General features: G+C 44.9%; 1 protein-coding gene across 8 annotated transcripts; it reads left to right on the forward strand.

The window, feature by feature from the left end:
* Positions 1 to 334: 334 nt before the first annotated feature.
* Resf1 (retroelement silencing factor 1) lies at positions 335 to 27,920 on the forward strand. Of its 8 annotated transcripts, none has more exons than XM_063254517.1 (7): positions 411 to 605; positions 1,257 to 1,352; positions 9,556 to 9,716; positions 17,834 to 17,921; positions 19,679 to 24,532; positions 25,232 to 25,312; positions 27,216 to 27,920. In XM_063254517.1, the coding sequence occupies exons 5-7, from the start codon at positions 19,735 to 19,737 to the stop codon at positions 27,368 to 27,370; spliced, it is 5,034 nt and encodes a 1,677-aa protein (XP_063110587.1). In that variant the 5' UTR covers positions 411 to 605; positions 1,257 to 1,352; positions 9,556 to 9,716; positions 17,834 to 17,921; positions 19,679 to 19,734; the 3' UTR covers positions 27,371 to 27,920. The 8 variants fall into 8 exon arrangements, with proteins under 8 accessions (XP_063110586.1, XP_063110590.1, XP_063110588.1 ...); XM_063254521.1 differs by lacking the exon at positions 17,834 to 17,921 and adding an exon at positions 26,076 to 26,151 and having other exon boundaries at positions 27,216 to 27,352; XM_063254516.1 differs by lacking the exons at positions 411 to 605; positions 17,834 to 17,921 and adding an exon at positions 335 to 404.

The raw sequence follows: 27,920 nt of genomic DNA on the forward strand, positions 1-27,920 counted from the left end.
CGCCGCTCTGCAGCGGGAGCCGCTCCGTCTCTCACGCTGCCGCGGGGTGCTCACGCATCCACGCGGCGCCCCCTTATCTCCGAACATGCTTTCGCACACTTTACAGAAAATGCTGAGGCCCCCGGGATCGAGGCCAGCAGCAACCTCTCTCTACAGAGGATCGCGGCCCGCGGGAGGGGCGGGGGGCGGGGGCAAGAGCGCCGGGGGGCCCGGCCAAACTGGACTGGGCCGGACCGGGCCGGGCCGGGCCGGGCGGAGCCGCCCCGTCGTGCAGCTATGCGGGCGCTAGGACCGCGCGGCGCGGGGCGGGGCGGCCCGGCTCGCTGGCTCCGCCCCCGGGGCGGGCTCGGGCGACTTCCCGGCGCGGGCGGCGGCGTCCTGCGCTCCGGGCTGTGCGCGCCCTGGTGAGTGCGGGGCGGGCGCCGCGGAGCCAGGCGTTGCGCGACTCCGGCGCTTTGTTCCGCGCGGGCGGCCCGCGGCTGCGGCTCCTGGGCCCCGGGACTCCACAGTCACCGGCTCCACTCGGCCCTTCCCACCTCGGTCCAGGGCGGCGCCTCGCTGAGCCGGGGGGTCGCGGGGCCCTGGGCGACCGTGAGCAGCTTCAGGTCAGGGGAGGCGCGGAGGTCCGCGAGGGTTTTTGGTTCTTTGTGGTTGCGCGAGTGAAGAAAGTCTCTTTGTTCCTTTGCCCGGGGCAGCTGCGTACTCCGCCCCCAAGGAGTCCGGCGACCGGAGTCGCGCCGTGCCCCGCCTGCAGGGTACTTGGTGCTCTGTCATCTTGGCTTCGGACTCTGCAGGCGCCGCTGCTGAGTAGGCTGTGGCCGTCCGGAGGGTAGCAGGGAGCGCTCCGCTAACCATTTCCTCAAAACAGAAGAGCAGGGGTGTGGATGAGATTGGCTTGCATTCGGTCAGGCAGGCCCCCAAGCTGGCCTAGGGATGGTCTTTGCTGCTGCAAGGCTTAGGTCGGTGGGAAATCGTGTTTGTTAATTCAGCTTTGACGGCGACTTCTGTTAAGGGTTTAATTACCTTTTCTTTCTCCCCACGCTGTCGGGATTCACCTAATCCAATGAAAAAATTTTGGTAAGGTAAATGTTACTGTTGGGTAACTGTGGAAGTGGTATTTTTAGTGAGTTTAATAGTTACACTTTTGTAGCATACTTGAGTGGACCAACTCAGTAGGCATCCAGGGAATCCTTAAGGAAGTTTTTATACAGCTGAATGCTTTTTATTAACCATAAAAACGTTTTTGCTATCCTTAGGACCGGAGGAAAAAAAACAGTGAATGGAAGGGAGTGGCTTCCTTGGCGGCGGGCACTAGAAACGTGTGCAGTAATTAAAGAGCCAAAGATTTGAAGGTGAGTGTGTGAAACCGGCCCACCTGATTTAACCAGGCAGTTAGTGACACTGCACTGTGGAGGATTTGGATGGGTACTGAAATTTGCGGGGGTGGGGTGTCTTTTTTTTCCTTTTTTGTCGGTACTGGGGATCGAACTCACGAGTGCCTGCTTGCAAGCAAACGCTTATGCCGCTGAGCTAAATCCCCAGCCCCCAGGTACTGAAATTATTAATTCAACTAATCAACAGTGGTTAAAAATTTGATACTTGGGGGCTGGAGATTTAGCTCAGCGCCTATCTTGCAAGCATGCAGTCCTGGGTTCGATCCCCGTCACTAAAAAAAAAAAAAAAAATTAAAACTAGTAAGACGAAATGAGTTTCGTGATAGCTTGAGAAGAAATAGTGTTGGCATAGTACTGAGAATTCAGACGCTACTATTGGGGGGAATGGATTTTTGCTAGCGTTGGGGGCTGGACCTGGAGACTCCTGTGCTACATTGGAGCTTTTCTCCTGCTGTGCCTTTAGTCAAAAAGGTACTGTTCTAGTGAGGCAGCTGAGGGGGTCAGAAGGAGGGTATTGTCCCTATGCTCACTCCAACATGTGCTTTAATTATTTCTGGCACCTGAGTTGGTGTGGGAATGTGGGGCTAACGCACCATCCTTGGAGACCCTGTTCCTGTGCAGGGAATGCGATTGTCCCTGGAGTTTTTCAACTACACCACAGAGCCGCTGCAAGGTGAAGCCCATGGCCCTACAGTTGGGGGATCAATATAGGAATCCAAATGGCTGAATTGACAAATTTTGGGATTTTATTAGCTGAGTTCAGCAGCCACCTGCCTAGACTCCTGTCTGTTTCAAAGTTAGACCCAGTGGCCCCAAACTGGAGGGTTACAGAGTTTTTAAAGCAGAAAACCACAAAGCAAGACATCCTTTTGGGAACAATTTAGGCAGACTCTTACATTAATTTTGATTGACAACTGCATCCTGCTGCTTTGTTGATTGAGGAGGTTACTTTTTTCTTGTGGGCGAAGCTTACTTTGCTTTTCTCATGGGACTTTTATCCTGAGTAGTTACACCTGTAAAATGGGAGTAACAGTGCTTGCCTTGTGAGATTGTTGCGGGAAGTTACAAGAGCTTTGTGCTTAAAACATAGAAAGTCACCAGGTATGGCTGGGGCAGAAGGATTACAAGTTTGAGCCAACCTGAGGCAATTTAGAGACTTTAGTCCTTATCTCAAAAAAGGCACTGAAGGTAGCTTGTGAAGGCTCGTGAGTTCAATCCCCCAGTACTACCTTCATGGCTGGCAGATAGTGAGTGCTTTAATTTTAGCAACTGACCTGTTACAGGAAGCAGATTTTAGACCCTAAGATATTTAACACTTTATTGGGAAATTCTATATGCTCATTTATGCTTTGAACGATCTTTCTGTATGTGAAAGCCATTACTGGTAGTCCTGCTGCTCTTCTCTGGTCAATACTCCTCCCCAGTAAGTTTTGCCTACAGGGTCCTTTGTAGTCAGCACTAGCTGGCTCCCGAATTCCCTGTCCCTGCCACCATGCCCCCAGGCATTGTTTTTCCCTGTTACCTGTGAGAGGCACAGGAATCTTCAGATTTAGATAATCAGCATAGTTGCAGCAGGCACTCCAGTGTTTAGGGAGTTGATGTGTTTATAAAAGATGAGTGATAAACCACCAGCCATCCTACTTGGGAGGATGAGAGCCATGAGGATCTTTTGAGTTCCAGTTCAGCTCAGGGGAGCCTGGAAATTGAATGGTACCCCCTTCAAAATAAAAGGGGCTGGAGGCGGAGCTCAGCAGCAGAACACTTGCCTTGCATATCGGGGATCAGTACTCTGTGCTGCCAAAAAAACCCAAAACCAGTAAAAGTCAAGCATTACTTTGTCTAAGCAGGCCTCTTTTATGGGCCCTCAAGGGCTGGCTTCATTATGGGAAACAGACCTGGACAACATTCAATTTGAGATAGTCACCATCCCTGCTGTGAAAGTATAAGCTCACCTTGAAAGAAGTAATGTTGTGAACTTGGAAGAGCATTAAGCCTTTGGGAGGCCACTGTGTCATCTTTAGCCTCTTCTGCAGTGAGTTCACTTTACTTGAACCTGAAGAGCACAGTGCCTGCCAGCCTAGGGAGCTGGCTATCTCCGGTGAGGGCAGAAATGCTGCATTTTTTTCTCATAGTTATGTGAATACCTCTGAAGGTTTCTTGCTGGTAACTTGAGATTCTCCTGAGATGTATCAAATTACAGGACTTCATGTGTAAATAATGTCTGGTGATTAAAATGGTAGTGTTAAATTTAACTGAACGTTTACATTTCTTTTTTTTATTTATTTTTGGTGGTGGTGGTGGGGTCTTGCTATGTAGCTCACATTGGCCTTGAACTCACTATGTGCCCCAGTCTAACCTCAAACTCCCAGCAGTCTGGTTGCCTCAGTCTCTGAAGTACTAGAATTACAGGTATGGACCGCTTACCATCCCTTCCCCCAGCTCCTTGCTTCTTCTCAACCGAGAAAACCTTGCTGTACGAGCAGATCCATTTCCTGAAGTACACTGCTAATTGTGTCTGGTCACACCTGAGCTGTGGGTGGCTGCTCTACTGTCTAGGTCCCATCAGGCAGTGCTTAGAGGAGCAATTCCAATTTCTAGAAGTAGTACACACATGCACTTGGAAAGAGCATAGCCTAAGTTGTATTCTAAAATCTTCACTTTATTAGTAATAAGCCAAAGAAGACTATCATACTAACAGTCTTGGCTTGAAATACACCGCTATGATAAAGAGCTTAACCTCACTGATAGAAAACCTGTGTTCTTGGGTAACATAAATGCAATTAACATCCAAAAAACCCAGCAGTAACTATTCGCCACAGCAACATGCAAGTCCTGACACAGTGACATAGCTTGTACTCTTCACAAGAGGAAGTGAGATTCTTTTAACAGGTCTGTGTGGACAAGAAATAGACCAGAATTTAGGGAGTATGATTGAACAATGATGAGTTTCTTTGTCGTGGTAATGAACATAAATGCCTAAAGTTACATTGACCATTTTATGTGTTTGAGGTCTAGATGTGGTGCGTGTTACATGAGTAATGGTTACCGTGCATATATTAAGTATATGTGCTTCTAAGTCTATGAACTTACCAGCATTTAGACAAATTTCAGCCTCAGCGCATTCATTCCTCACATGAACACATTGCTGGTCTCAAATGTAAGACTGTTAAATATACTGTAATAATGTAGTATAAAACTGTACTAATGTAGTATAAAATGTGTATATAAACTGTATAAAAATGTATATAAACTGATGATCTAGATAAAAGCTTTACAGGCTGGCTGAGGTGGTGCATGCCTCATTCCCTCATTTGGGATTAGAGGCAGAAGGATTGCTTGCTGCAGGTTCAAAGCCAGTTTGAAGCCGTGTGTGGTGGCTCACACCTGTAATCCCAGTGTGAGGAAGGCTGAGGCAGCAGGATTGTCATGACCAGCCTGGGCTACATAGTGAGCTCAAGGACAGCCTGAACTGCATAGAGACCCTGTCTCAAAAAAAAAAAAAAATCCAACCTGAGCTGCATAGTGAACCACTATCTCAAAAAGTCAATAAAAATAAAACGTTTACAGCTAACTATGGCAGGCTGGGTGTGGTGCCTCACATGCTAAGCAGGCTGAGGCAGCAGGATTGCTGCAAGTTTAAGGTCACCCTGTACTACAAAGCAGGATCCTTAGTCAAAAAACGTTTGTGCACAGTCCTTTAATTGTGTGCAAATACAGTTACAAACTGACCCATGTTTTAAGAAAACCTCATTACTTTAGACAGAAAACCCTTCAGATAGCACTTTTATTAGGACCACCAATTCAGTGACACATAAGAATTTGAAAGATAATGTTGGTGTTTTACAAAACCTTTGTAACCTTTTCAGATATTTTACTAGCTTTAAAAAACTAGTCATTTAGGACAGGAAAAGTATGTTGCCATGTGAGTCCTTTCTTACCCAAGAGCTTTGTGTGAATGAAGGCAGTACAGAGAAGGAACAGAGTGAGGCAGCAGGCTTTCTAGTCCAGTGAAGTCTCTGACAACATAATGAATCCTACATCTGAACGGTAATGCATAATAATTAGTGAAGACCCACAGTTTACATAGATCAAGATTTGTCGAGATTCGTTCCACAGACCAAGATTGTTACAGTTTGTGTCTAGATGTCCCCCTAAAACCTCATGTAGTCATAAGGCTTTTTAGACGTGACTGAATCTAGAGCATGTGAGTGGGTGATTGCTGGATCAGTCCACTGATGGGATTGGCCCAGTCCCAGTGGATTGCATACAGTATAAGGTACAGAAAGAGGCTTGTCTCCCTGTCCTTGCTGGTTTTGCTATCTGCCACCACCATCAGTTGTTGCCCCTCTGTCATACCACCATGCTGTGGAGCCAGCTGATTATGGACTAAAACCTGTGCATCTTAAGCGGAAAAAACTTTCCCTCTTTGAACTTTGGATGTTGGATATTTTGTCTCAGCAATGAGACAATAAGAGAAAGATGTATTTTTTTTTTTTTAATCAGTACCAGAGATCCAACTCACGACCTTGGGCTTGCAAGGCAGGTGCTTTATGCCGCTGAGCTAAATCCCCAGCCCGAAAGATGTATTTTCTTTGCATATATTTTAGAACCCAGGAGTACTTCAGTTTATTTTTATTGGCTAATTACCAAAGTGTTTATAATAAGCATTTACAAGCACTTCACACATGTAAAATTCTCACAACTGTTTTACCTTCTCCATTATGAAATTTTGCACCAGTACCAGTGTAGTGAACGTGTTAACTTAGTTAAGATTGTGTCCCACGACTTTACCTGAGCCAGCACCCCCGTCCCTCATCATAGCAGCTAAGCTGGAGCAGACTCTGAGCTCCCATGAGTTAAATATTCGTGGCAGGAGGAAGGGAAGGACATTGATTGAGGAACCATGGCAGGTGCAGACTGAGCTTTTTCATGTGAATCTGAGGATATACAGGCTGGTGTAATGCTGGAGTGGCACACCTGTGGGTGTGTCAGTGTGGTCAGGATCCTGGGAGGGAACTGATAGCAATAACAGCAAGCTTCAGACAGAGCCAGTGAGGAAATACAGCCTTCCTAAAGAAAGATCAGATCTGGAGACAGCTGTAGTTACAGTTTGTAGTTGAGTTTAAGAAAGCACCATGCAGTTGGTTGATAAGAGGACCTGTTTAAAACGATCTGTTCAAATCCTACCTTTTGGTAACCGTTGATGTCTTCAGTGTGGGCAGTGGTTCAGTGAGACTGCCACACACAGCCCCTGAGGCAGTGCCTTGGGCAGATTGTTGGGATGATGATGAGTGACACCAACAGCACTTCTGTTGAACAAGTGAGTGCGTCATCTCACCAATCTCACTGTAGCGCTGTGTGCAGTGTGTTACTGACTACCAGCTCGTGAATGAGGAGAGCAAGGCTGGAGTGGTGGGATGACTCCTACCCTCATCTTCCTGAAGAGCCGATTGTCACACCCACGGGCAGGCTGGTACATGTGAGGAGGCATACACCAAAAGCCTGTGTGTCCTACAGGAGAGGCTCGCCGGGGACCTGAGCACACTTTTAGAGACTTGCTTTACACTGGCCAAGCACAGTTGGGGAACCCAGCCCAGGCCCTCACTGGTGGGACCATGTTGGTGGCTTCTACATGTGGGGAGGCGTGGGCCTCACAAGACAGGTCCACATCCACAGCATAGGGGACAGTGCAGTAGAGATGGGAGCAGGAGAATGTGTATTCCATGGAGGGAGCGTCACGCTGCTTATTGTCTGCAGAGCAGGAACTGCAGCCTTGGGTGGCTGGTGCACTTGGAACCTGAGTGAGGATGACTGTAGTAGCGGCAGGCATGGATATGAGAATGTTCCTTTGCAGAAATCACAAGCTCTTGCTATGCAGCACATGGAGTGAAACAGGACATGGGACTGTCCTGACTGTGAGAGGGTTCTTTGGCCCAGGCCTCCTACCTTTTAGAGCTGATCTGGGCAGCAGCAGCTGTTGAAAGCTGCTGGCTGTGCTCTCTCCTTCACAAGGTATCAGAAGCACTAATCTGTACAGTCAGCAAAGGGCCTGCAGGCCCCACTTAGGACAGAGTCCTCCTGTGCTTCCTTGGGCCCAGCTGCTAGCATGTGGCCCTGCTGGCCTGGCCTGCCCTCTGCAGCAAAGAGAGTGAGTTAAGAGACCGGGATGGTCTCATTCCTTCATGGAATCCACATGCTACTGCCAAGAAGCGCCCAGCTGCATTGAGGGCCAGCACTCGAAAATAAAGAACAATGGACACATTCCTTGCGGTGGGCCCATGCTGCTGTCTGTAACCCTGGTTTCTACCATTCCTCCCCACCGCCCTTCCAGCTGCCTGCCTTCGCCTTTTGAGTGTGCTTGTCCCATGGCAGAGGGGGAAAAGGGAGGCTCAACTCTTTGGCAGCAGATCCCTCCTTGGCTCCATGCTGCCCTGCACCCCTGGCCTGGGAAGCAGCTCTGCTCACCTCATCTCAAGCATGGGGGGCACCTCTAGGGATGGGGTGACCTCTGTCCTTTCTGATGGGTTGTAGTGGGTGAGGCTGGTAGGCATGCCTTCCCTGCTGAGTGATCTGAGCTAGTGGGGAAAGAAACAGCTGCTCAGCTGGAGGTCTTCTTCCACAGTAACTTGGAAGAAATCCTACCATTACCCTTCTTTCTCTGAATTTTCATGGGATTTTTCTGGGTCAGTGTTTTGAGTTTCACTGTCAGCTTTCGAGGTTTTCCCTTGTCCATATGAAATGTCTGCAGCAGCTTCACGAGGTCATCAGGTTTGCCCTCAGTGAGTTGGGTTTTGTCTTCGGAGCACCCATCAGCAAATCCTTACCTCCATATAGGCTTTCATGACTCCACAGGCACCATGGTGCCTCATTTGTAGATACACTGCAGGTCCTCCCGAATTAGCTTTCCAAGGCTGAGCATTTCCTCCTCCCTTTAGGCCTCAAGTGCCTTGGATAGGAGGGATGAGAGCACCTGAGGGACACACAGTGAGAGCCGTGTCTTGCAGCAGGTTGATTTCCTCCCAGGACAGGGGTCTGCACAGGGGAAGCAGCCCTCTCAAGCTCAGCATGGACTGGGTTTTGGAACTGCAATGCTCTGTGTCATTGGGGTCACTGCTAGGGAATGAGGGTAGTATGGAATTGAAGAGCCAATATGCGCATCTCCCTTTATGCAGGCAGCTTCTGAAGGGGAACAGATGGGAGACAGGGGGAGAAGATTTGCTGTCAACTGGAGCATCAACAGGAGAAGGGAAAGAATCTTCAGCTCCCAAGGCTCTCTGGCTAATGGTCAGGGGGGTTGTAATTCATCTTCTGTGACTGTTGGTTGCCATGGCAGTATCTACACCAGGCAACCTGTAGCCAGGCAGCAGGAAAAGGGATAGGAAACCACAGATCTGTCCCCTTCCTTCCAAAACACTGAGACCCTGTGAGGGCTCAAGGGTCCCTCTTAAGGCCAGAAGGAAAATGCCACAGGGTGGAGTTACTTTCCTCTTACCTTGGGGTTTTTGAGATGGTTCCTGAAGTCCTTAGGGAACTGAGACCTTGTTTGGGGAGATCCACAGAAGCAACCTGATCTAAGATCCGGTGATAAGTGTGACCTCCTGAGAGGGGAGCTAGCTGAGGAGTTCAGCTCCTTCTGAATTCTCAAGGCCCTGTATTTGACCATAGCCCTGCAATTAAAGCAGGAGTGATTTTTCCTCAGAAAATTTTACATCTCCATGGCCAAACTGTAGCCTCTCTGTTCTGGTTTCTGCACTCCTACAGGGGCTTCTCCACCTAAGTGACCAGTCTCCTTTGGGTTACCTGGAACTTAGCTTTTTTTAAAATCAGTACTGGGGATCAGACTCATGACTATGCTTGCAAGGCAGGTGCTTATGCTGCTGAGCTAAATCCCCAGCCCTGGAACTTGGCTTTTGTCTGGCTGCTCTGCTGAACGTAACTCTCAGTGGGTCATGTGCTCATCGCCTAGCTAATAACAAAAAATGTCTTCTAGCTGTAGCTCTAGGTAATTCATGTGGGACTTGTTTACCCATTTATACACAGCATATGATTTACTTGTTTTCAGTGTGTTCACAGATGTGTAGCCATCTAACATTGGTAACAGTTTCTTAGCCCCGTTTGAATCTCCATTTCTTGTAAGTAATAACTCCCCATTCCTTCCCAGTGCTCCCGTCTATAGGCAGCTGTTAATCTAGAGTCTACCTTTGGAGTTAAGCATGATGTGAATATTCCATGGATTTGGAGCATATGTGGACCTGTGAATCTGCCCAGCCTGATGCTTTCCAGGCTCATTTTTGTGGAAACATACAAGATTTTCATTGACAGGTAACATTCCACCCCAAAGATGGGCCACATTTTGTTTTTGCTTTCCTGAACTAACAAAGACTTGGTTGTTTTGCACCTTTTGGTTGTTAAAAGTGATGCTATTGCTATCAGTGAAGGAGCCTTGATATGTGATATGAGCCCAAATTCAGAGAAGCAATACTTAAGGGTCTATGAGTGATAAATCTCAAAATGTTTGGAAGGAGTTACCAAACCGTGAGTCCAGTAATAGGATGTGCTGCTGTATCTGCCTGTTAGTTCATTTCTATCTGCCCCACATTTGTTCTTACTATTATATCCATTATGCTGAGCCTGGAGTTAAGTCTCGTTCTGATTGATATTTGGCCACTGGTGTTCCAACCTTTTTTTTACATATGTGTCCACCATTCTATGTGGCTCCCTCACAGCATCTTTTTTTTTTTTTTTTTTTTTGTCTTTTTCATTTTTATCGGTACTGGGGATTGAACTCACGACCACCTGCTTAGGTGCTTATGCCGCTGAGCTAAACCCCCAGCCCCCTCACAGCATCTTATAAGAGAAATTTTAGAACTTTTAACCCCCTGCCTTTTGAATGCAATGAGACCACAATGTGCTGATGCAGCAAGATCACAAGATATACTAAGATATACTTACTCTAAATAAGGGGAAATGTGCCTTGCTGTTTGGTCTCTGCTTCTCTGATAAACATATCCTGTTCCCACCAGCACACCTTAAAATTGCTTGCTTAGTAACTGATGATGACCATAATTTTTACCCAATCATAGGCTTCCAGGCACTCTGCTTCTATACTTCCTGCTTGCTAATCCTGTATCAGCCCCAGCCTAATACAGATCCCACCATCAGCCCCACTGGCATAATAAACATGTGTCTTCTTGCTCTTGGTGTGGAACATCATCTTTTTGGTTCGATACCAGTTCTGCAGCGGTCTCACTGTATATTTCAGTTGTCTCTGTAGTGTCACATTGTACAGTTTTTTGTGGTTTTTTTTTCATATATGTTCTTGTTCCTGGAGGATGATCAGGACTTCAAGGGTTTATTCCCAGGTTTGTGGTGCTGACTATACAGTTTTCATGGAAGTTTTAAATTCAGGGAATGTGAATCCTCCAGCTTTCTCTGTGATTGTTCTTGCTCTTGGGCCACTTCATTTGCCTAAGAATTTTAACGTTAGAATCATAATATCTGCAAAGAGCCACAGGACATTTGTAGTAAGTACTACACCATAGTTGTAAGTCCATTCATGGTACAGTGGCAGTTTGATCTTGTCTTCCAGCCTGTGATGTGTTTTCTGTTTACATAGGTCTTTAGTTTCTTTTACCAATGTTCCATAATACTCAGATTCACAGTACAGATTTCTTAGCTGATTATCTCTTTTTTTAAACTTGAGACAGTACCTTACTAAATGGCCTAGGTTCTGCTAGAACTTAGTGGTTTTCCTGCTGCAACCTCTCAGAATGCAGGGATTACAGGTGCCATCACACCTGGCTGCATTGGTTTTTTTTTAGCTTTTGTTAAATTTATTTCAAATTTTTACTTTTCCTACACCTGTAAATGGGATTGTTTTCTCTATAACTGTCGAGAAGTATAATAGACTTTATACTTATATTTTGTAATCGAACCACATTACCACGTTAGTCTATTAGTTTTTGGTGGGTTTCCTGTGATTTTTTTCTACATGTTATCTGCCAGTAGAGTTGATTTTACTTCTTTCTAATGCAAATGTCTTTTTTCTGTTTTGTGTGTGTGTGTGTGTGTGTGTGTGTGTGTGTGTGTGTGTGTGTCTGTGTGTCTGTGTGTGTGTCTGTGTGTGATGGTTGATTCATTGTGCCATTTTAGAAGCAAGTGACTCAGCAGTTCGGTATCCTAGGGTGTAAAGGATCTGCCTGGAGCAGCTGTTCGCATCCTAGGGTATTGTGATTGATTCATTGTCAATTTGAGATGTTTAAAAGCTTAACTAAGTGACTCAGAAATTATACATCCTAGGGTGTATGGCCCCGTCCTAGAGCAGGTAGCCTGCCTGCACTATAGGGGAGGGAAAGAGGCTTGCTCTGCCCTTTTCTGCTCTTGTTGGTTTTCCTATCTTTCACCACAGTGAATGGTTGCTCCTCTGCCTTGAAGCTAGCTGATTACTGAAACCACCCATAAACTATGAGCTAAATAAACTTTTCCTCACTTAACTTTGGGTGTTGGGTATTTTGTCTGAGAAACAAGAAACTTGTGTAACTGTAATGGGTGCAGCCTGTAGGAAAAAATTGAGTATATGGTATTTATACATGTGAATTTGATTTATTTTGCTTATGAGTATGGTCTCAAGTCGTGTCCATTTATTTATAAATATCTCAATTAGATCATTCTTTATAGCTGAGTAGTACTCCATTGTATAGAAATACAACATTTTTATCCTTTCCTTAGTTGATGGTTGGCTTAAATTTGTGATCCTTCTGTCACACTCTTCCACTTGCTGGGATTATAGGAATTACAGCGTGCTTTTTTTATAATTGTTTTTTGATCTTTTAATTTTCAGTGTGCTTCTCCAGTGAGCCATGTAAACCCAGGTGTTTTGTTTTTTCTTTTTGAGGCCAAGTCTGGTTCATTCAGGCTGGCCTTGAACTCAATGGTGTTGCTCCTGCTTCAGCTCCCAAGTGCTGCACTGGGTTCCTAGCATTTCTTTTTTTTTAGCCTAGGCTGGTCTCGCAAGAATTCTCCTGCCTCAGCCTCCCAAGTGCTGGGATTACAGGCATGAGCCACCACCCCTGGCCCTACTCCTAGCATTTCTTTGTGGATTGTTTTTGGTTACTATTCAGTTAAGGTGATCTGCATTTCCCACTGAATCAGTTTTGGTTATCACATCTTTGGAGATTGTGTTTTCATTTAAATGCTCCAGTATTGTCATGCAGTTGTTTGTATTCCTTTTTAAATGGATGCATGGGGGATAGTGATATGCCTGTTTAGTTTTAGCTTTGTGTTTTTCTCTTTCTGTATTCTTATTGCAGAACAGTAACAATAAAAGTGACAGTTTTGAGCCCACTGGAGAGACAGGCCCAAGGAGAGCCCCAGGGTTGGAGGACAGGTGCAGCTCCTTCTCTGGAAGGCTGCGTGGGATGTTCTGACCCTGCATAACTATACCAACATATTTATAGGGACTAAAAACTGTTCAGGATCCCAGACAGTTAAAGCTATAAAATAGTTTAGCTTGCACGTTAAAATAGCTATTTTCCTTGGGAAGCTGAGGCAGGAGGATCATTGCAAGTTTGAGGCCAGCCTCAACCACATAGTGAGACTCTCAAAAAAACCAGACAAACCAAAAAAAAAAGCTTTTTTCTCCCAGGTATGGTGGCAACACAGCTACAGTTCCAGTACTTGGGAGAGTGAATTTGACACCAGCCTGGACTATGTAGTGAGACCCTATCTCAAAAAAAACAAAAATAAAAAATGTCCTCTAAGAGCAAAAAAACAGTGGTACTAGTCTATGTTTTGGCAGATCTTTTTGGCATCCCCTCTGCCTCAGCCTCCCCATTGCTGGGGTTACACTGTATACTACTGTGCCTGTCTAGAATTGTATTATTATCGTTATTATTGTTTGGTGTTTTGGGGGCAGGATCTTACTAAGGAGTCCAGATTGGCCTCAAACTCACAGCAGTGCTCTAGCTTCAGCCTCCCGAGTGCTAGGATAATAGATGTGTGCCACCAAGCCCAGCTTAAGCTCTAACACTTTATCAGTGTTGACATGCCTGGGCTCCTTGCTGCCCAGTGAGGGCAGCCACAGCTTTCCAGGTTTGTTTTAGTTAACTTTTCTTTCTCATTGCTGAGACAAAATATACCCAAAGTTTTAGAAGAAAAGATTTATTTTGGATCACAGTTTGTAGAAGATTGAGCCCATAGTCAGCTGGCCCCAAGGCAGGGCAGCAGGACAGAGCAGGTAGGGAGTAACAGGAGACAAGGAGCAGGCAGTACTCTCTCTCTGCCTCATGTTTTTATGTCTTACCCCAGCTGCACACCATTAGAGAGGGTGCCCTGCACACCCATAGTGATACCCTCAGTCCTACCCAGAGCTGTGCAGACCAATCACAGGCTCTAGACAGTAGAATAAGCTGTCGTGGGGTTAGAATTGTCTATTTTGCAAATGGGTAGCCCTGTTGCCAAAGGGGTTGGGTAGCATAGCCAAGCTCATTTGCTGACTGTGTTAGTCTGCCTGGTTTACAAACTGAGGTAAAATTGTTGCTCTTACTGAATACTACATGTGTGTACAAACATTTTTCCTGTGCATACATCATACAGCTTTAAACTTTGAAGACAAAGCCTTGCTGTGGAGTCCAGGCTGGCCTAGAACTTGTGGCGATGATCCTCTGAGATTGTAGATGTATACTACTATTCATGAGTGAGGCAAGGAAAGAAGTCACAAGGCAGTCCAGATCACAGATGGGAAGGATTGCAGATTTCACAGTTTATAACAGGATGCTCTTTTAAAATAGTGAAGACAAAGAAAACTCCAAAAACAAAAACGATACCTGAGGAGATGAAAAAGTACTCAATCATTCTGATTTTGTCAGTATACATTGTATATAAGAAGAAAATTGTTACCCTACTATATCCAGTAAAGATGTATAAATACCATATGTCTATGAGAGGGGTATATTAAGCCAAGTGAGGTGCAGCTAGTACACAGCTTTAATCCCAGTAAGCTCTAAGGCTGAAACAGGAGGATTTTGAGTTTGACCCTGCCTGGGAAACTTAATAACTTCCTGTATCAGAAAATATTAAAAAGGTGGAATAGTTCAATATAAAGGACCTGGGTTTGGTTCTAGGAATGAGAAAAAATTATTCCTAAAGAGAAGACTCCAGCGTTTAGTTGATACTAGCATCCATTCCAGGACTTGCTGACCCTGTGCACAGAGTACAGAGGCAGAGTCCAGTGCCAGGAACCAACAGGCAGTTGATTACCTCCTGTTTGTTAGGAGTCTGCTGGAGTTTTCTTTTGACTCACTGGAAAGGAATGCCTTTGTGTTAAGTGGGTTCTACTTCCTTATTGATTTTTCTACCTATTCTGTTCCTCATTGAAGGTTGGGTGGGGAAGTCTTGGTCTCTCATTGGCTGAGTATCCTTCACTAAGCATTTTGCTTCTTGTGTTTTGCTCCTATATTAGGTGCATACTGTATGTGTTCCCAGCTGTTACATCTTGACGACTAGATCCTTGCTTTAATATAAAACGCATCTCTTCAGCTGGGTGTGGTGGCCTGCAATCTCAGCACTTTAGAGGCTGAGTCAAGAGGACCACCAGGAATTTGAGGGCAGCCTTGGCTACATAGTGAGATCCTGTCTCCAAACACCCCTCCCCCCAATACATCTCCTTTGCCTCTAATAACTTTCTTTAGTTTTTTTGTCTGTTCCTTTTGAGCCCCATGTTATATTCCGCCCCCCATCATGAGATGTTAGAAGACAGAAATGGAAAAAGCTGGGCGTGGTGGCTCATGCCTGTAATCCCAGCACTTGGGAGGCTAAGGTGGGAGGATTGTTGCGAGTTCAAGGCCAGCCTGAATTGCATAGCGAGACCCAGTCTCAAAAAGACAAAAAAAAAAAAAAAAAAAAAAAAAATGGGGTGGAGGCAGCCTGTGATCGTTGACAAATGGTGTCACATGAGTAAGAATCCCCCAGATGAATTGGCTCAGCATAGTTCTGGGTGTAGAAGACCTGCCCTAGGGAGGATTGTCCCTAGAGTGGTATAAAAGAAAGAAAGCGGGTGCCTCTGTGTTTTCAGAGGAGCTCTGGTCTACCTTCACCTTGGATGTGGTTCCTGGCTCCCAGCATAGACCCTCTACCTCCTGACTAAGAGTTCCAGCAAAGACAGCTCTTCTGCATCCTCCCGTACCTGGCTCTGTGGGTGGCTGTCGTGAGCCAATCTTGTAAATCCTTACATATTTGTGTATCTTGTGTTAAGTCTCTTCCTCTAGTAAGCACTGCCAGATAGATGCTCGGGTTGAGTGTTCAGTCTCTTGCTGTGTGATGCACTGCATGCAGCTGTGTGCCTTAGGACTCCCAGCTTTAGAACTGTGAGCCAGAGCCGCTTCTGAACAACCACTCAGCCTCTGGTGTTGAGTATGAAAACCAAGTGAACTAAGATGCCAGCTTGGCTGCTGTAGGTGTGGTTGCTTCCCTGTCCCTTCAGAGTTCAGCTCCAGATGTAAGGTACATGTGCGTGAAGACAACTAGAGCAGTGCTGGGATTACAAGTGTGTGCTACCATACCAGGCTCAAAATTGGGCAGATTTTTAAATCCAGTCTGACATTTCTTTCACACTGCTTAATTCATGTTGAATGCCATATTTGATACTTGGATAGGTTTCCATCAGCTCTTTCTTTCTGACTTTTTATTCCTGTTTTTTTTAATGCAGAGTGGCTATTACTGCAGCCTTTGAATTATATGATATTTTCATTGAGTAGCAATTTTATTCTGGCCTGGAAATGTAGCCTAGGCTGGCTTTGAGCTCATGATGTTTCTCCTACCTAAGTGATGAGATTATAGGTGTGCACACACCATGCCTGGCATATAGTATATACTTTCTAATACTTAAAAAAAAAAAATGTTGCTCCCACAAGTTACTAGCCTGTGGACTAATTTAGAGTCTATACAGAGATTTTTGTTGTTTTGTCTTTTTGAGACAGGGTCTCTCTGTGCAGTTCAGGCTGGCCTTGAGCTCACTTTGTAGCCTAGGCTGGTCTCAGACTCGCAGTGATCCTCCTGCCTCAGCCTCCCCAGTGCTGGGATTACATTCATGAACCATCAGGCCTGGCTGTACAGAGATTTTCATTACTGATTGTGTGCCTGGTCACCAAAACCTCCAGTAATGCTGAGTTTAGTCCTGATCACAAGGTGGGTTTCTCAGCAGCCAGTCCTCCACCTGGCCCACAGGATGGTTACCAGTGCCACTCAGGAAATTCCCAGATCCAGATTTTTGTCAGGAACTAGGTGAAAGACTGAGTATTAGAACAATAAAGGGGGGAATCGTCATCAACAAAGGTTTTAGGAGCTTCATGTCTGGAACTGAAGGTGTCTCATGGTTTGTGTCTAGGTGTGGCCCCAAGGCCTCATACACTGATAGGTAGGGCTTTTCACAGGTGACTGGATCTAAGGTGAATGATTGCTGTATCAGCCCACTGATTGGTTTGGAATAGTTCTGAGTGTGGATGATGGGGAGACCCAGCCTGGTTGTAGATGGTACCACTCATGGGCGGTCTGCTACCGCTATTCCTCCTGCTTAATGCTTTGCAGTCTTCCTCCTGCCATGCCACCCTAGTCACCCAGCTGTGGACTGCAGCCTCTATAAACTGAGCTACATTAATTTCTTCTCCTTTAACTCTGGGTGTTGAGTATTTTGTCTCACAATGAGACAGTGAGAAAAGCTACATCCCCAGCTGTATACTGACCTTACTTTCAGGAATATTAGCTTAGGGAATCTATATGGTCTCTGACCCTGCTTTCACGTGGTGTCCTCTGTGGTTCTTACACTTTGTAGTCTTGGTTTCCTCTTCTTACATCAGCTAGGATCTTTGGACATTGAATAAGTGAGGGGCTGATTATGGCGTCTGTTGTCAAAAGGCCTGTCACTACCCTTCATCAAGATAAAAGGTGAAAGAACTCTTGCATCAGATTCAGAAGACCTAGAGTTTGATTCCCAGCATCATAAAAGAAATTTCTAGTCTTAGTACAGTTGTTCTTTTAATGGATGGTTGTTGGGTTTTTTAGGAAAAATTCTTAGCTTGCATCTGTGAAAATGAATGTAATTTTTTGTTAATGGAATAACTTCCCATATTTCTACAGTGAGCACCCTTTGAGTTTGATCATGATATATTACTGTTAATATTGGCCTGTCAAGGATCAAACCCAGGTCCTCAAATCTTTCTAAAATTAGTTTAGTACCAAAAGTTATCTTCATTTTTATTCTACTTTTATCCCCTTGTCTTTTTTGTTTGTTTGTTTGTTTTGTTTTGTTGTCTTTTTGAGACAGGGTCTCTCTGTGCAGTTCAGGCTGGCCTTGAGCTCACTTTGTAGCCTAGGCTGGTCTCGAACTCAGTGATCCTTCTGCCTCAGCCTCTTTTCTTTTCTTAAGGTCTCATTATGTGTTTCAGGCTGGCGTAAACTCAATATTCAGCCCAAACTGGCCTCAAGCCTGTAACAGTCTTCCCTGCCACAGACTTCCAAGCACATGGATTACAAGTATGTGTTCCCATACCCGGCTGACGGCTATAGTACACCTCTAGAAATTCATTGCTGCCAGTAGTAGTAGTGCATGCATGTAATCCAATCATGTAGGAGATCGAGGCCCAATAATCAGGATGAGTTGGAAGCCACCTTGGGCTACATATAATAAATTATGTTAATCCTTTACAGTTTGAAGTTTTTCATGATCTTGGCCAGAATTATCTGTGCACCTCGGAAGAATGCCAGCACTGCTGCTATTGTTTGTACCATTGCAGACCAGTGTCCTATTAAAAAGTTAGTAGAATGACTAGAAGCCAACCAAGGAGGTGAGAGGCTGATGCCAGTAGACCGCTCTGCCAGGATGCCACCACAGGAGTCAAAGGAGTCGGTGGGGGATTGGAAGCCCACCTGAGAGCTTGTGCCCAGGTACCCTGCTTTTCTGACAGACATGTGGGCTACTGGCATCTTACAGATGACTGGATAGTGTGGCTTCTGAGAGCTAAAGGTATCATATGATTATGTCTTACAGCTTGCATCTTGGTTTCTTTCCCCAGAATAGTTGACTTGCAGTTCATTATAAAAGAGTTCTTAGTGTCGCCTGCTTATGAGCTTGTCTAATTTTAGAGTACAGTTCTTGCAAATATAAATTACTTCAGCCTTTTTCAACAGCGATTTATATCTTTTGTCACATTGTTTTTTTATGTAGGAATTTTAGAAACAGCCAAAGTAATAGCATATGTAAAGGATGTTATCTACTTTAATTTATAAAAAACAAAGTTAAACACCTTTTCTCTGCTAGGCACAGTGATCCTGTAATCCTAACACTCAGAAGGCTGAGGCAGGAGACTCTTACATAGCAACTTCTGGCCATTCTGGGTTACATGATGAGTTCAAGGCTAACCTTAATCACATAGTGAGACTCCCCTCAAAAAAAAAAAAAAAAACCCCACAAACTTGGCAGAGGCAGAGAGGATGATACTGTTTTACTACACTCATTCAGCACTTCAAGATCACGTATGTGGAATTGCTGAGACCTGCTGTTTTATGAAGGGTACCACACAGGGTCAGTCAGGTGATAGTGAAGCATAGGCCAGAGCTGGGGTGTGGGTGGGGTGGCACTTCTATACCCTTTCAGAATGTATCATTCCTGGCTCCACCCAGGTTGCTAACCCTGAGGCTCATTGGATTATAGCCATTGTTCAAGTGTTGACATGGTGGCATATGTCTGGTTCTGGCTATTCAGGAAGCTGAGGCAGGAGGATCGTGAGTTTAGGTTTCAAACTGATCCTCTTGCTGTAGCTTCCCAATAAGTTGGGACCACAAGCTTACATGTTTGTTTTGCTTTTTTTTTATTTTATTTATTTATTTTTCGTACCGGGGATCGGAACTCATGACCTCGCACTTGCCAGACAGGTACTTAACGGCACTGAGCTAAATCCCCAACCCTTGTTTTGCTTTTGAGACAGAGTTTTGTTACACAATTCAGGCTGGGCCTTAAATCAGTTGGTTAGGCTAGGCTGGCTATAAGCTCTCGGTGACCCTTCAGCCTCAACCTCCCTGATGCTGGGGTCATAAGTCTGTACCACCATTCCTGGTACATATTTTATTTGTGAAAATACTGTTGTTCTGAGAAGGTAAGGTGGCACTATATACATATCCTGGGGAGGTAGACAGTTTGTCTTGGGTGAATTTTCAACAATTGATAGCTGCTAATTCTCTTTGTGTTTTATCTAGATAGAACAGAATTTTAATAAAAAATCTTTATCTAACAGATCCTGACATTCAGAACAACAGACTCTGGCCACGCCACTTCTGTATCAGATCAACTATGAGTTGGAATACAAAACCACAGAGGGCTCCATTACCACCACCGTATCGTAAAATTCAGCCTGCCTTTTCTCTGCCGTATGCATCGAACCAACTTTCCAACACATCTCAAAGTTCTTTCAGTTGTCCTGCAAGTAACCAGGAACCCTACATGTATCTCAGTAATTCAAATGCAGTGTCACAGCCTCTGCCGAGTGTCAGAAATTACAATGTTAATCTTCAAGTCCCTGCTTGTACTACGCCTAGCAGAACAGTGGTGACCTTGCAGACCTCAGTGGAAAGAACAGTATACACAAATGCTAAAGGACCCATGCAACTAAATCAAAATTTGCAGGTGACTTCAGGAGTTATACAAAACCTAAGATTGAATTCTTCAATGATGAATTCTACACCCCCCCAAATAGAGGCAACTGTGTCTCACCAGACTCACTTAGGAACAAATCTAGCTAATTCACACACACTGCAGACTCAGCATACAGCATCAGACACATACTCCATGCAGCTGCAGGCGACTCAGAATTCAGCCAGAGTCCCTGTACCTTTACAGGGAAATCAAGGATTGTTGCAGTTGTTGACAAATCGACAGGTTGATTGGCCACAACAACATGTATCTGATGAACCAGCATTCTTGGACTACAGACCACTCCCAAAGCAACATTCCTACCCAGCGCAAAGTTTCATACCGGATCCCACTATTCACAAGAACATCCTCATGCCTTCTGTACCATCACAGAGCACACATAACCAACTCCCAACCTCTGCTCCATCAAATCAAGCCACAGCATTATCTTATCAGTATTCCCTACAAAGCAGCACAAGACCCCCCCTTCTTTACAACTGCAGATATGGAAGCCAGCCCATGCAGAATGTGCAACATGTCACCAAAAATTTGTCCGTGGAAGTTCCTCAGAATCCAGAGACACACTCGTCTGAAGCAAAAAAAGATTTCTGTCAAGGTTTTCAGCAGCAGTGGCAAAGCACAAATGATAATCTTGCAGCATTAGGGAATTTCCGTGACATAAAATTCAATGCTAATGTCAGACATTTTAGTGAGCCAACTAGATCTGTGGATGGTGTTCAGACTTCTCAAAACAATCAAGAGAAAAGAGTGGATTCTTGTAATCCAACTTCAAGTCAAGGAGTTGACACAGCTATTACAAAAGAAAAGCTAGCAAGAGATATTAAGTCATTAGTAGAAATCAAAAAAAAGTTTTCAGAACTGGCAAGGAAAATTAAAATTAATAAAGATCTGTTGATAGCAGCAGGTTGTAAATCAGTTAATATTAGCTTGGCCAATGAGCCAGCTCAACGTCCTGAATTGTTAGTAAAAGACATCCCTGCTAAAACTCAGTGTTCCATGGAACTGGTAAAAACATGTCTTAATCTTTGGAAAGATGAACCATCAAAAATGGCAGAAGAAAAGGCTTCAAATCCTGCCGGGGAGAAACAGGCTACTGAGATGACAGATGCATCCACTGGAATGTCAAAGCCCCCGGAAGTCCCTGTGGAGAATCATCCTTCAATTGAGAGAAATCCTCAGAACAAAGCAGTAAACCCATTGCAAGAAGCAACTTTGTCCATGCTAGTGCAAAATTATGAGCCTTCATGTGCAAATGTAGCAAAGGGGACAGAACTCCAGATTGCTGTAGTGTCACCCTTGATTCTTTCAAATGTCATCAAAGAAATAACACCTGGAACTCTGCCTGAGCCAGTGTATCCTGTTATCAAAGAAGGCAGCATTTGTAGCTTACAGAATCAGCCAGCAGCAGAAAATGCAGTGATAACTGCTGCCTTGAAAGTTGATGTTACCAAGCCAGTAGTGAGTCCAACGTCAGCCAAGGTTATCCCTTTGATTCAGAAGGAAAAGCAGAATGAGCCAAGTAATGGTAATTTACAAGATGTGTCCAGTGCTCATGTGGAACAGGGCTGTGGTCTAAATGGTTTGCAAACCTTGCCTAAACCAAAGGACAGAGCTCTTGTGAGTGATGATTTATTACAGATTGAAAATATTTGCTCTCTTGTTGAAGGGGATGTATCATATAATTCCAAGATTGCAAAGATGTTCAGCTCTTCCCCTTTGAAAAAGGTTAAGCCATCAAAAGTTTCTCTGCCCAGTCAGCAAGTAATTAGTACTGCATACCAAAAAGAACCAGTGGAACCAGCTACTGAGAGTAAAGACAGTAAATATGTACAATACACAGACTTTCCATATGCCATTGCCGTGGTAAGGAGGGAAGAAAAACAGGAGCTTGTAGGTTCCTCATTTGTGGAGCCAGGGGTTCTAGAGGAAAGCAACTCAGACAGGACTCCTGAGGATTTGGACACCCCTAGGGATGCATGCTATTCTCCAGCTGCTGCTGCTAAGCAGGACATTTCCTCTGAGGACTTCAACAATTCCAGTGGTCTCCCTGCCCAGCACCCTGCAGTGGGTGACAGTCAGGACCACCCCACCTGCCTGCATGACCAGCTGTCGGAACTTTTAAAGGAGTTCCCTTATGGCATCGAAGGCCTGAACCCATATGGGAGTTTTGTGAGCCAAAAGACAGAACAGGTCTCAGAAGATCAGAGTGGTGGTAAAGTCAGTTTTCATACTAAGGAACCCACAGACCAACTAAAAATTACAGTCCTAAGCTCAGAACAAATGAAAGAATTATTTCCCGAACAGGATGAACCCCGTGATGCAGACACACTCCAACACCATGAGGTAGACAAATCAGAACCTCCCAAAAAAAAGTGCGTCACAGAAGTTGAGAGCCAGTGTGACCCCTTGATTCCCCCCGGAGGAGAAAATCCAGATTGTCCAGAGGACACGGACAAAATCTATTGCTGTGCTCTGGGCTGGCTTGCAATGATTTATGAAGGGGTCCCCAAGTGTCGCTGTAACATTGTGGAGGTGAATAAGGAGGAGGTGCAGCAGGCTCCATGGAAAACCAGCAATTGTGAACAAGGACAACAGACCATTACTGCGGGCGTCACTGCTGCTCAGTGTGATGATGTCTCACCTTATCCAAAAACACCTCCTGCTGCTGTACCTGAGAAGTCACATTTGACTAAAAAAAATGACAACAATATAAAAGATGCATCTGAACCCAGGCAGGACAGCACACCAAGCAAGACACAGCTACCTGATCAGGTTCCCCCTAAATGTAAAATCAGTGATAAAGATGCATGCGGAAAAAAATGTGGGGCCTTGGCAAATGAGGGGCAAGAATTAAATGGCCAGTTGTCATCTAAAGACAGTAAACTAGGCTCCTCACAGAGGAATAAAGGAGTAAAACTCAAATTTCATGAGGTCAAATTCCAATCCAGCAGTCCTGACCAAGCTTCAAAGGAGGAGGGGCCCCTGAAGAAACACACACTGCAGAACTCAGATCTACTGGACCCCAAAGTGAGTCTTTTCCCAAGTAAAGACCCATGTAGGAAGAATGGCTCTTATGTACAGTCCTCTTCAGAAAAAAAATTAAAATCCAGAGAAAGCTGTCCCCAAGAAGCACATTTTGAAAAAAGGAAGTTAGAACAAGAGGAAGTAACAGGTTTGGAGATGAAAAAGAGGAGATCCAATAAAGAAGAACAGAATAAAAATACAGGAGTGACGTACAAGTCATGTGATAGTGTGCCAAACCCGAATGAGCAAGCCATTGTCAGAGAAAGTACATTAAAGTCCTCAGACTTCAGGAACACAGGTGAGAGACCCACAAATAGAGACAAGACAGCATCACAGTCACAGTTGTCAAATGTTAAGGACACTAGGGAAAGAGTCAGCATTAGACAGCAGACAGTGTCTAAGATGCAGGCCTCGGATGCCAAGGACACAAGGGAGAGAGCCACAGTTAGAGACAAGGCCGTATCACAGACCCAGGCCTCACAAGCCAAGGACACTAGGGAAAGAATCACTGCTGAAGAACAGGCAGCACAGACGCAGGTCTCAGACGCCAAGGACACAAGGGGGAGAGCCACAGTTAGCAATAAGACGGCATCACAAACACAGGCCGCATGTGCCAAGGACACTAGAGAAAGAAACAGTGTTAAAGAGCAGACAGCACAGACGCGGGCCTCAGATGTCAAGGACACACAGGGAAGAACCACTGTTCAAGAACGGAGTGCACCACAGACACAGGCCTCAGATGCCAAGGATGGTTCTTGCAGGCTTAAGAAAGTGATAACACTGCAGGAATACTTCCAGAGGAAGAGGCAAAACGGACCGATGGCTGAAACTGCCAAGAAAATCTGTTTGGAAAATGTTTCAGGCAATTTCACATCCACAAGCCCCACTACAGATTGTGCACAAGTAGAAAGTTGTGGAAGATTGAATGGTAAAGGTGGCAGCAGTTTAGAGACCTTGAAAAAGTCCTCAAATGTTTGTGCTAACTGTGGTAAAGACCTTAAAGCCCACCTTGCTGAGGAGTCTAAAACGTGTGCCCTTTGGAACCAGGTGAAAGGGAGAGCAGATGGTAAACAGCCAACCAAAACCAAAGTAGACAAAACCTTGTGCAACATTAGCAATGAGATGTCTCCCCAGTCAAAAGAACAGAGAAAGTCATACTTGAACCGAGTGAACTTCAGGTGCACAGAGCGTGAGCGCATCTGTCTTAGCACATTCACCGGTTCCTCCTGGAAGCTTGGGAAACGTGAAAACCAGGAACACAAGCCTACGGCTTCTTTCCCAGGGAAGGACTCTGCTTCAAAGCCAGGCCTGCTGGAGTTCAAGTTATGCCCGGATGTACTGTTAAAGAATACAAACTCTGCTGAGGACAAATCGGCTCTCAATGCTTACCCGGAGGAGCAGGTCACCGCGCAAGGTCTGGTATGATTTTCTTGGTCATGTGTATGGCATTGGAACAGGGGTTCTGAGTGGACACAGCCTCACCTGCATGCCCAGGGACCACATGAATCTCTTACGGAGCACCTCACTTTGTTTTTTCGTCAAATTGGTGTTTTATTGGGCAGTGTTTATTTTGCGTTTTCACCCATCCTTGTAAATGGCAGGAAATGAGAAGCAATGACAAGTATCGGGTGTGCATGTGTTCTGCAAGTCTTGTTAACTTTGCATTTGAACTTCCAATTTCAGAGCAGCCCTGTACATTTGAAATTGTGTTCTAAATATTAGGAGGTGAGGCTAATAAAGAAGTCGTCCCTTTGTTAATCAAGAAATGGGTCAAGCTTTGGTTGTCTTGCGAGCAGTCACTGACTATGTGGTCGCAAAAGCTGACTTGCAGCCTGAGGAAAAGCTGTGGAGGAAGTGCTGTGCAGTGCAGCCCAGGATGTCTCAGGAGCCTGGGGGTTGCTGGCTGCTAACTAATAAGCACTGGAGGGACTAAGGGCTTGTAAATTCCCTTCACAGTTGTAAGGTATTCAAGCACCTAAAACCTTTGTAGGGTCTTTGTAGTTAGCTATGGACACAATGTATCTTGATGTGGTTCAAATCTGTTTTAGGCTTATGTGCCTTTTCTTTGTTGTAAAATAAATGAACAGCAATCTGAAAATGAATATCTAAATAGTTTCAGGAATAAAAAGTTCAAGAAAAGACTGGATAAAATGTGTAACTGAGAAGACGATGCAGAAAGCCAACCAAGAAAATGGTAAAGTCACCTTTTTAACATTTTATTTTACTTGATCATAGCCTATCAGATATAAGTGGTGCCATGATTGTGATGTTACGAAGTATGATTTGGTGTGTTTTCTTTTTCCAGTAACTCATTGTTGGTGTGTAGGAGTGGTATTTTTCTTTTTCTTTTTTTTTTGAGTACAGGGAATTGAAGTCTTGACCTCACACTTAACCAGGCAAGAACTTGAGCCACTGAGCTAAAGCCCTAGCAGGAATGGTATTTTCACTGTTAGGGGAGGAATAGAAAGCTATAATCCATTTCCATGTAACAAAATAATCCCCCACAGCAGGGCATGGTGGTACATACCTGTAATCCCAGCACTTGGTAGTGAATTCAAGGCCACTTGCTGTAAGTTCAAGGCCAGACAGGCTACAAAGTGAGTTGAAGGCCAGCCTCAACTGTATAGACTTGTCTCAAAGACTGGTGTGTGTGTGTGTTGTCCCTATCACTTTGCATTCAGGAAAGGATCTGCATATTTTGCTTATATATTTTTATGACCTGACTATTCTACACCAAGACTGTATTGAGCAAAAGACTTCAAAGCTGGGCATAGTGCTGCATGCCTGTAATCCCAGCACTTGAGAGGCGGAGGCAGGAGGATTGCTATGAGTTTGAGGCCAGCCTAGGCTATGTAGTTCAAGGTCATCCTAAACTACATAGTAAAACCCTGTTTCAAAGAGACCACAGTTAATGTATAAATGAGCATGTTCTAATTAAATATTACTTAACAAAATAGGTGGCAGACTGGGCTTGAACATGGGACATAAGTTTGCTGAACTCCATTAGTTCACTTGATCTTCACAGCAAGGCAGGTGAGGATGTCTCCATTTTATAGATGAGAGGTTTAGACACTTTGGCCTAAGCAAATCCTGTCCCCACTTCAAAGTCTGTAGCACATGGAATTTTTTTTTTTTTTGGGGGGTCTTTTTCGTTTTTATCGGTACTGGGGATCGAACTCATGACTGCCTGCTTGCAAGGCAGGCACTTATGCCGCTGAGCTAAATCCCCAGCCCCAGCACATGGAATTTGAAATACTTTGCACAATGAAAGGTTGACTCTCCTATCCCCAGTGTGTTTAGTCATTTAGCTGTGGAGGGTGGAATGTTTGAGAACCAAGCAGAAAGACTGGAACTCTCAGCATCTGGCTTATGGCTGAATGTACTTGGTTCTGGGGATTTTGCCAGGGAAGCTGGAGGTAAGCCCTTGGTGGTATATAAAAACAATAAAGTTAGAAATGATGTATATACCTGGATATGTGGGTACATACATAAATACAGCTTCGTGTAACTGAGTCAAGTGTACTCTGAAACATGCACATACACGTTAGCCAAAAGCACAAGGAAATGGTGTTGAGAGGCTGAGGCTCTCCAGGCCACGTAACATTGGCTGAGTGGGACAGTCACATAGGACAAGTAGTGAATGGTCAGGAGAGTGGGATGGAATACTTGGGCCTGGTGAGCAGCCACTTGCTGTGTAGTTGGTCCCTTCCTGCCTCTGCTCCTGTCAGACTCACCTATTGGTCTATTCTGTGTCTCTTTACCTGAGACAGATTCTGAGTTGTCCAGGTGGAGCTCAAACTTCCAATTCTCCTGTCTCAGCCTCCCAGAGTGAGTGAATTGCTCCTCTAGATAGTCCCCCCGAGGTTCCCTTTTGTGCAGCATGCAGAATGATGGGCAGCTGTGGAGGTAAGACAGAAGCACTGAGCCTGCCAGCTTTGCAGAGTCTTGGTGGTTTTTTGTTTTTTTTTTTTTTGTTTTTTTGTTTTTTTTTCTTCTTTTTGAGCAGACTTTTAAGACTTGGCTCACAGACGAGTAGGTGTTTTCCCTCCTGATTTTGGCTATATTTCTCAAATTAGGCCACACTGCTGTTTCCTTAGGTGTCCACTCAAGACTTCTCCAGCGAAGTGCCAGTACGGATGGACGAGAAGCACAGCAGAACCTGACGAAGGAGTCCCGGACCATGTTCCAGACCTACAAGCAGATGTACCTGCAGAAGCGGGGTGGGGACCTGGGCAGCAGCCCCATCCAGTGACCACACACACTGCCTCGTGGCCCTATGGCTTCTTGTCATTTCCTCCCTAGTCTCTCCAGGCTTTGCTTGGGATGGCTGCAGTGGTGAGCGCCCAGGACTTTGGTTACCATGAAGTGTTAGTATTTGTGCTTTGTATCAATTACTTGACAGCCCTGTGGGTTGGCACCTGTGAGATACGGTGGTGTGTGTCAGGGAAGTTTGATCTCCTGTATTGTAAAGCACATTTATTGTTATTTTCTCGACGCTTATGCACATCACATTTGAAAATGCCAGCTGCCCATCGGAAGTTTCTGGAGTCCTGTGCCACATTGGATCACTTGTTTATTTAACTGAGTTTGTAAATACACTTTTCTTTCTGAACAATGTTGGTAAAACTTACTTTTTCAGATGTACCCACTGTGAAGATCAAAATACATTCTTAAGTATTTTGTACCTAATTGTAAGCTTTTTCCAGGGGTCTTGGTTTATACTTGTTAAACTGAACACAATTTTTTTGATAATTAGCATTACCTTTCATACTTAAAATAAACATTTATTTTTTAAAAAAAAA

Source organism: Cavia porcellus, unplaced genomic scaffold (genome assembly GCF_034190915.1).
Source record: "Cavia porcellus strain 051 isolate PalLab524CR breed Dunkin Hartley unplaced genomic scaffold, mCavPor4.1 scaffold_8, whole genome shotgun sequence".
Taxonomy (NCBI): Eukaryota; Metazoa; Chordata; class Mammalia; order Rodentia; family Caviidae; genus Cavia; species Cavia porcellus.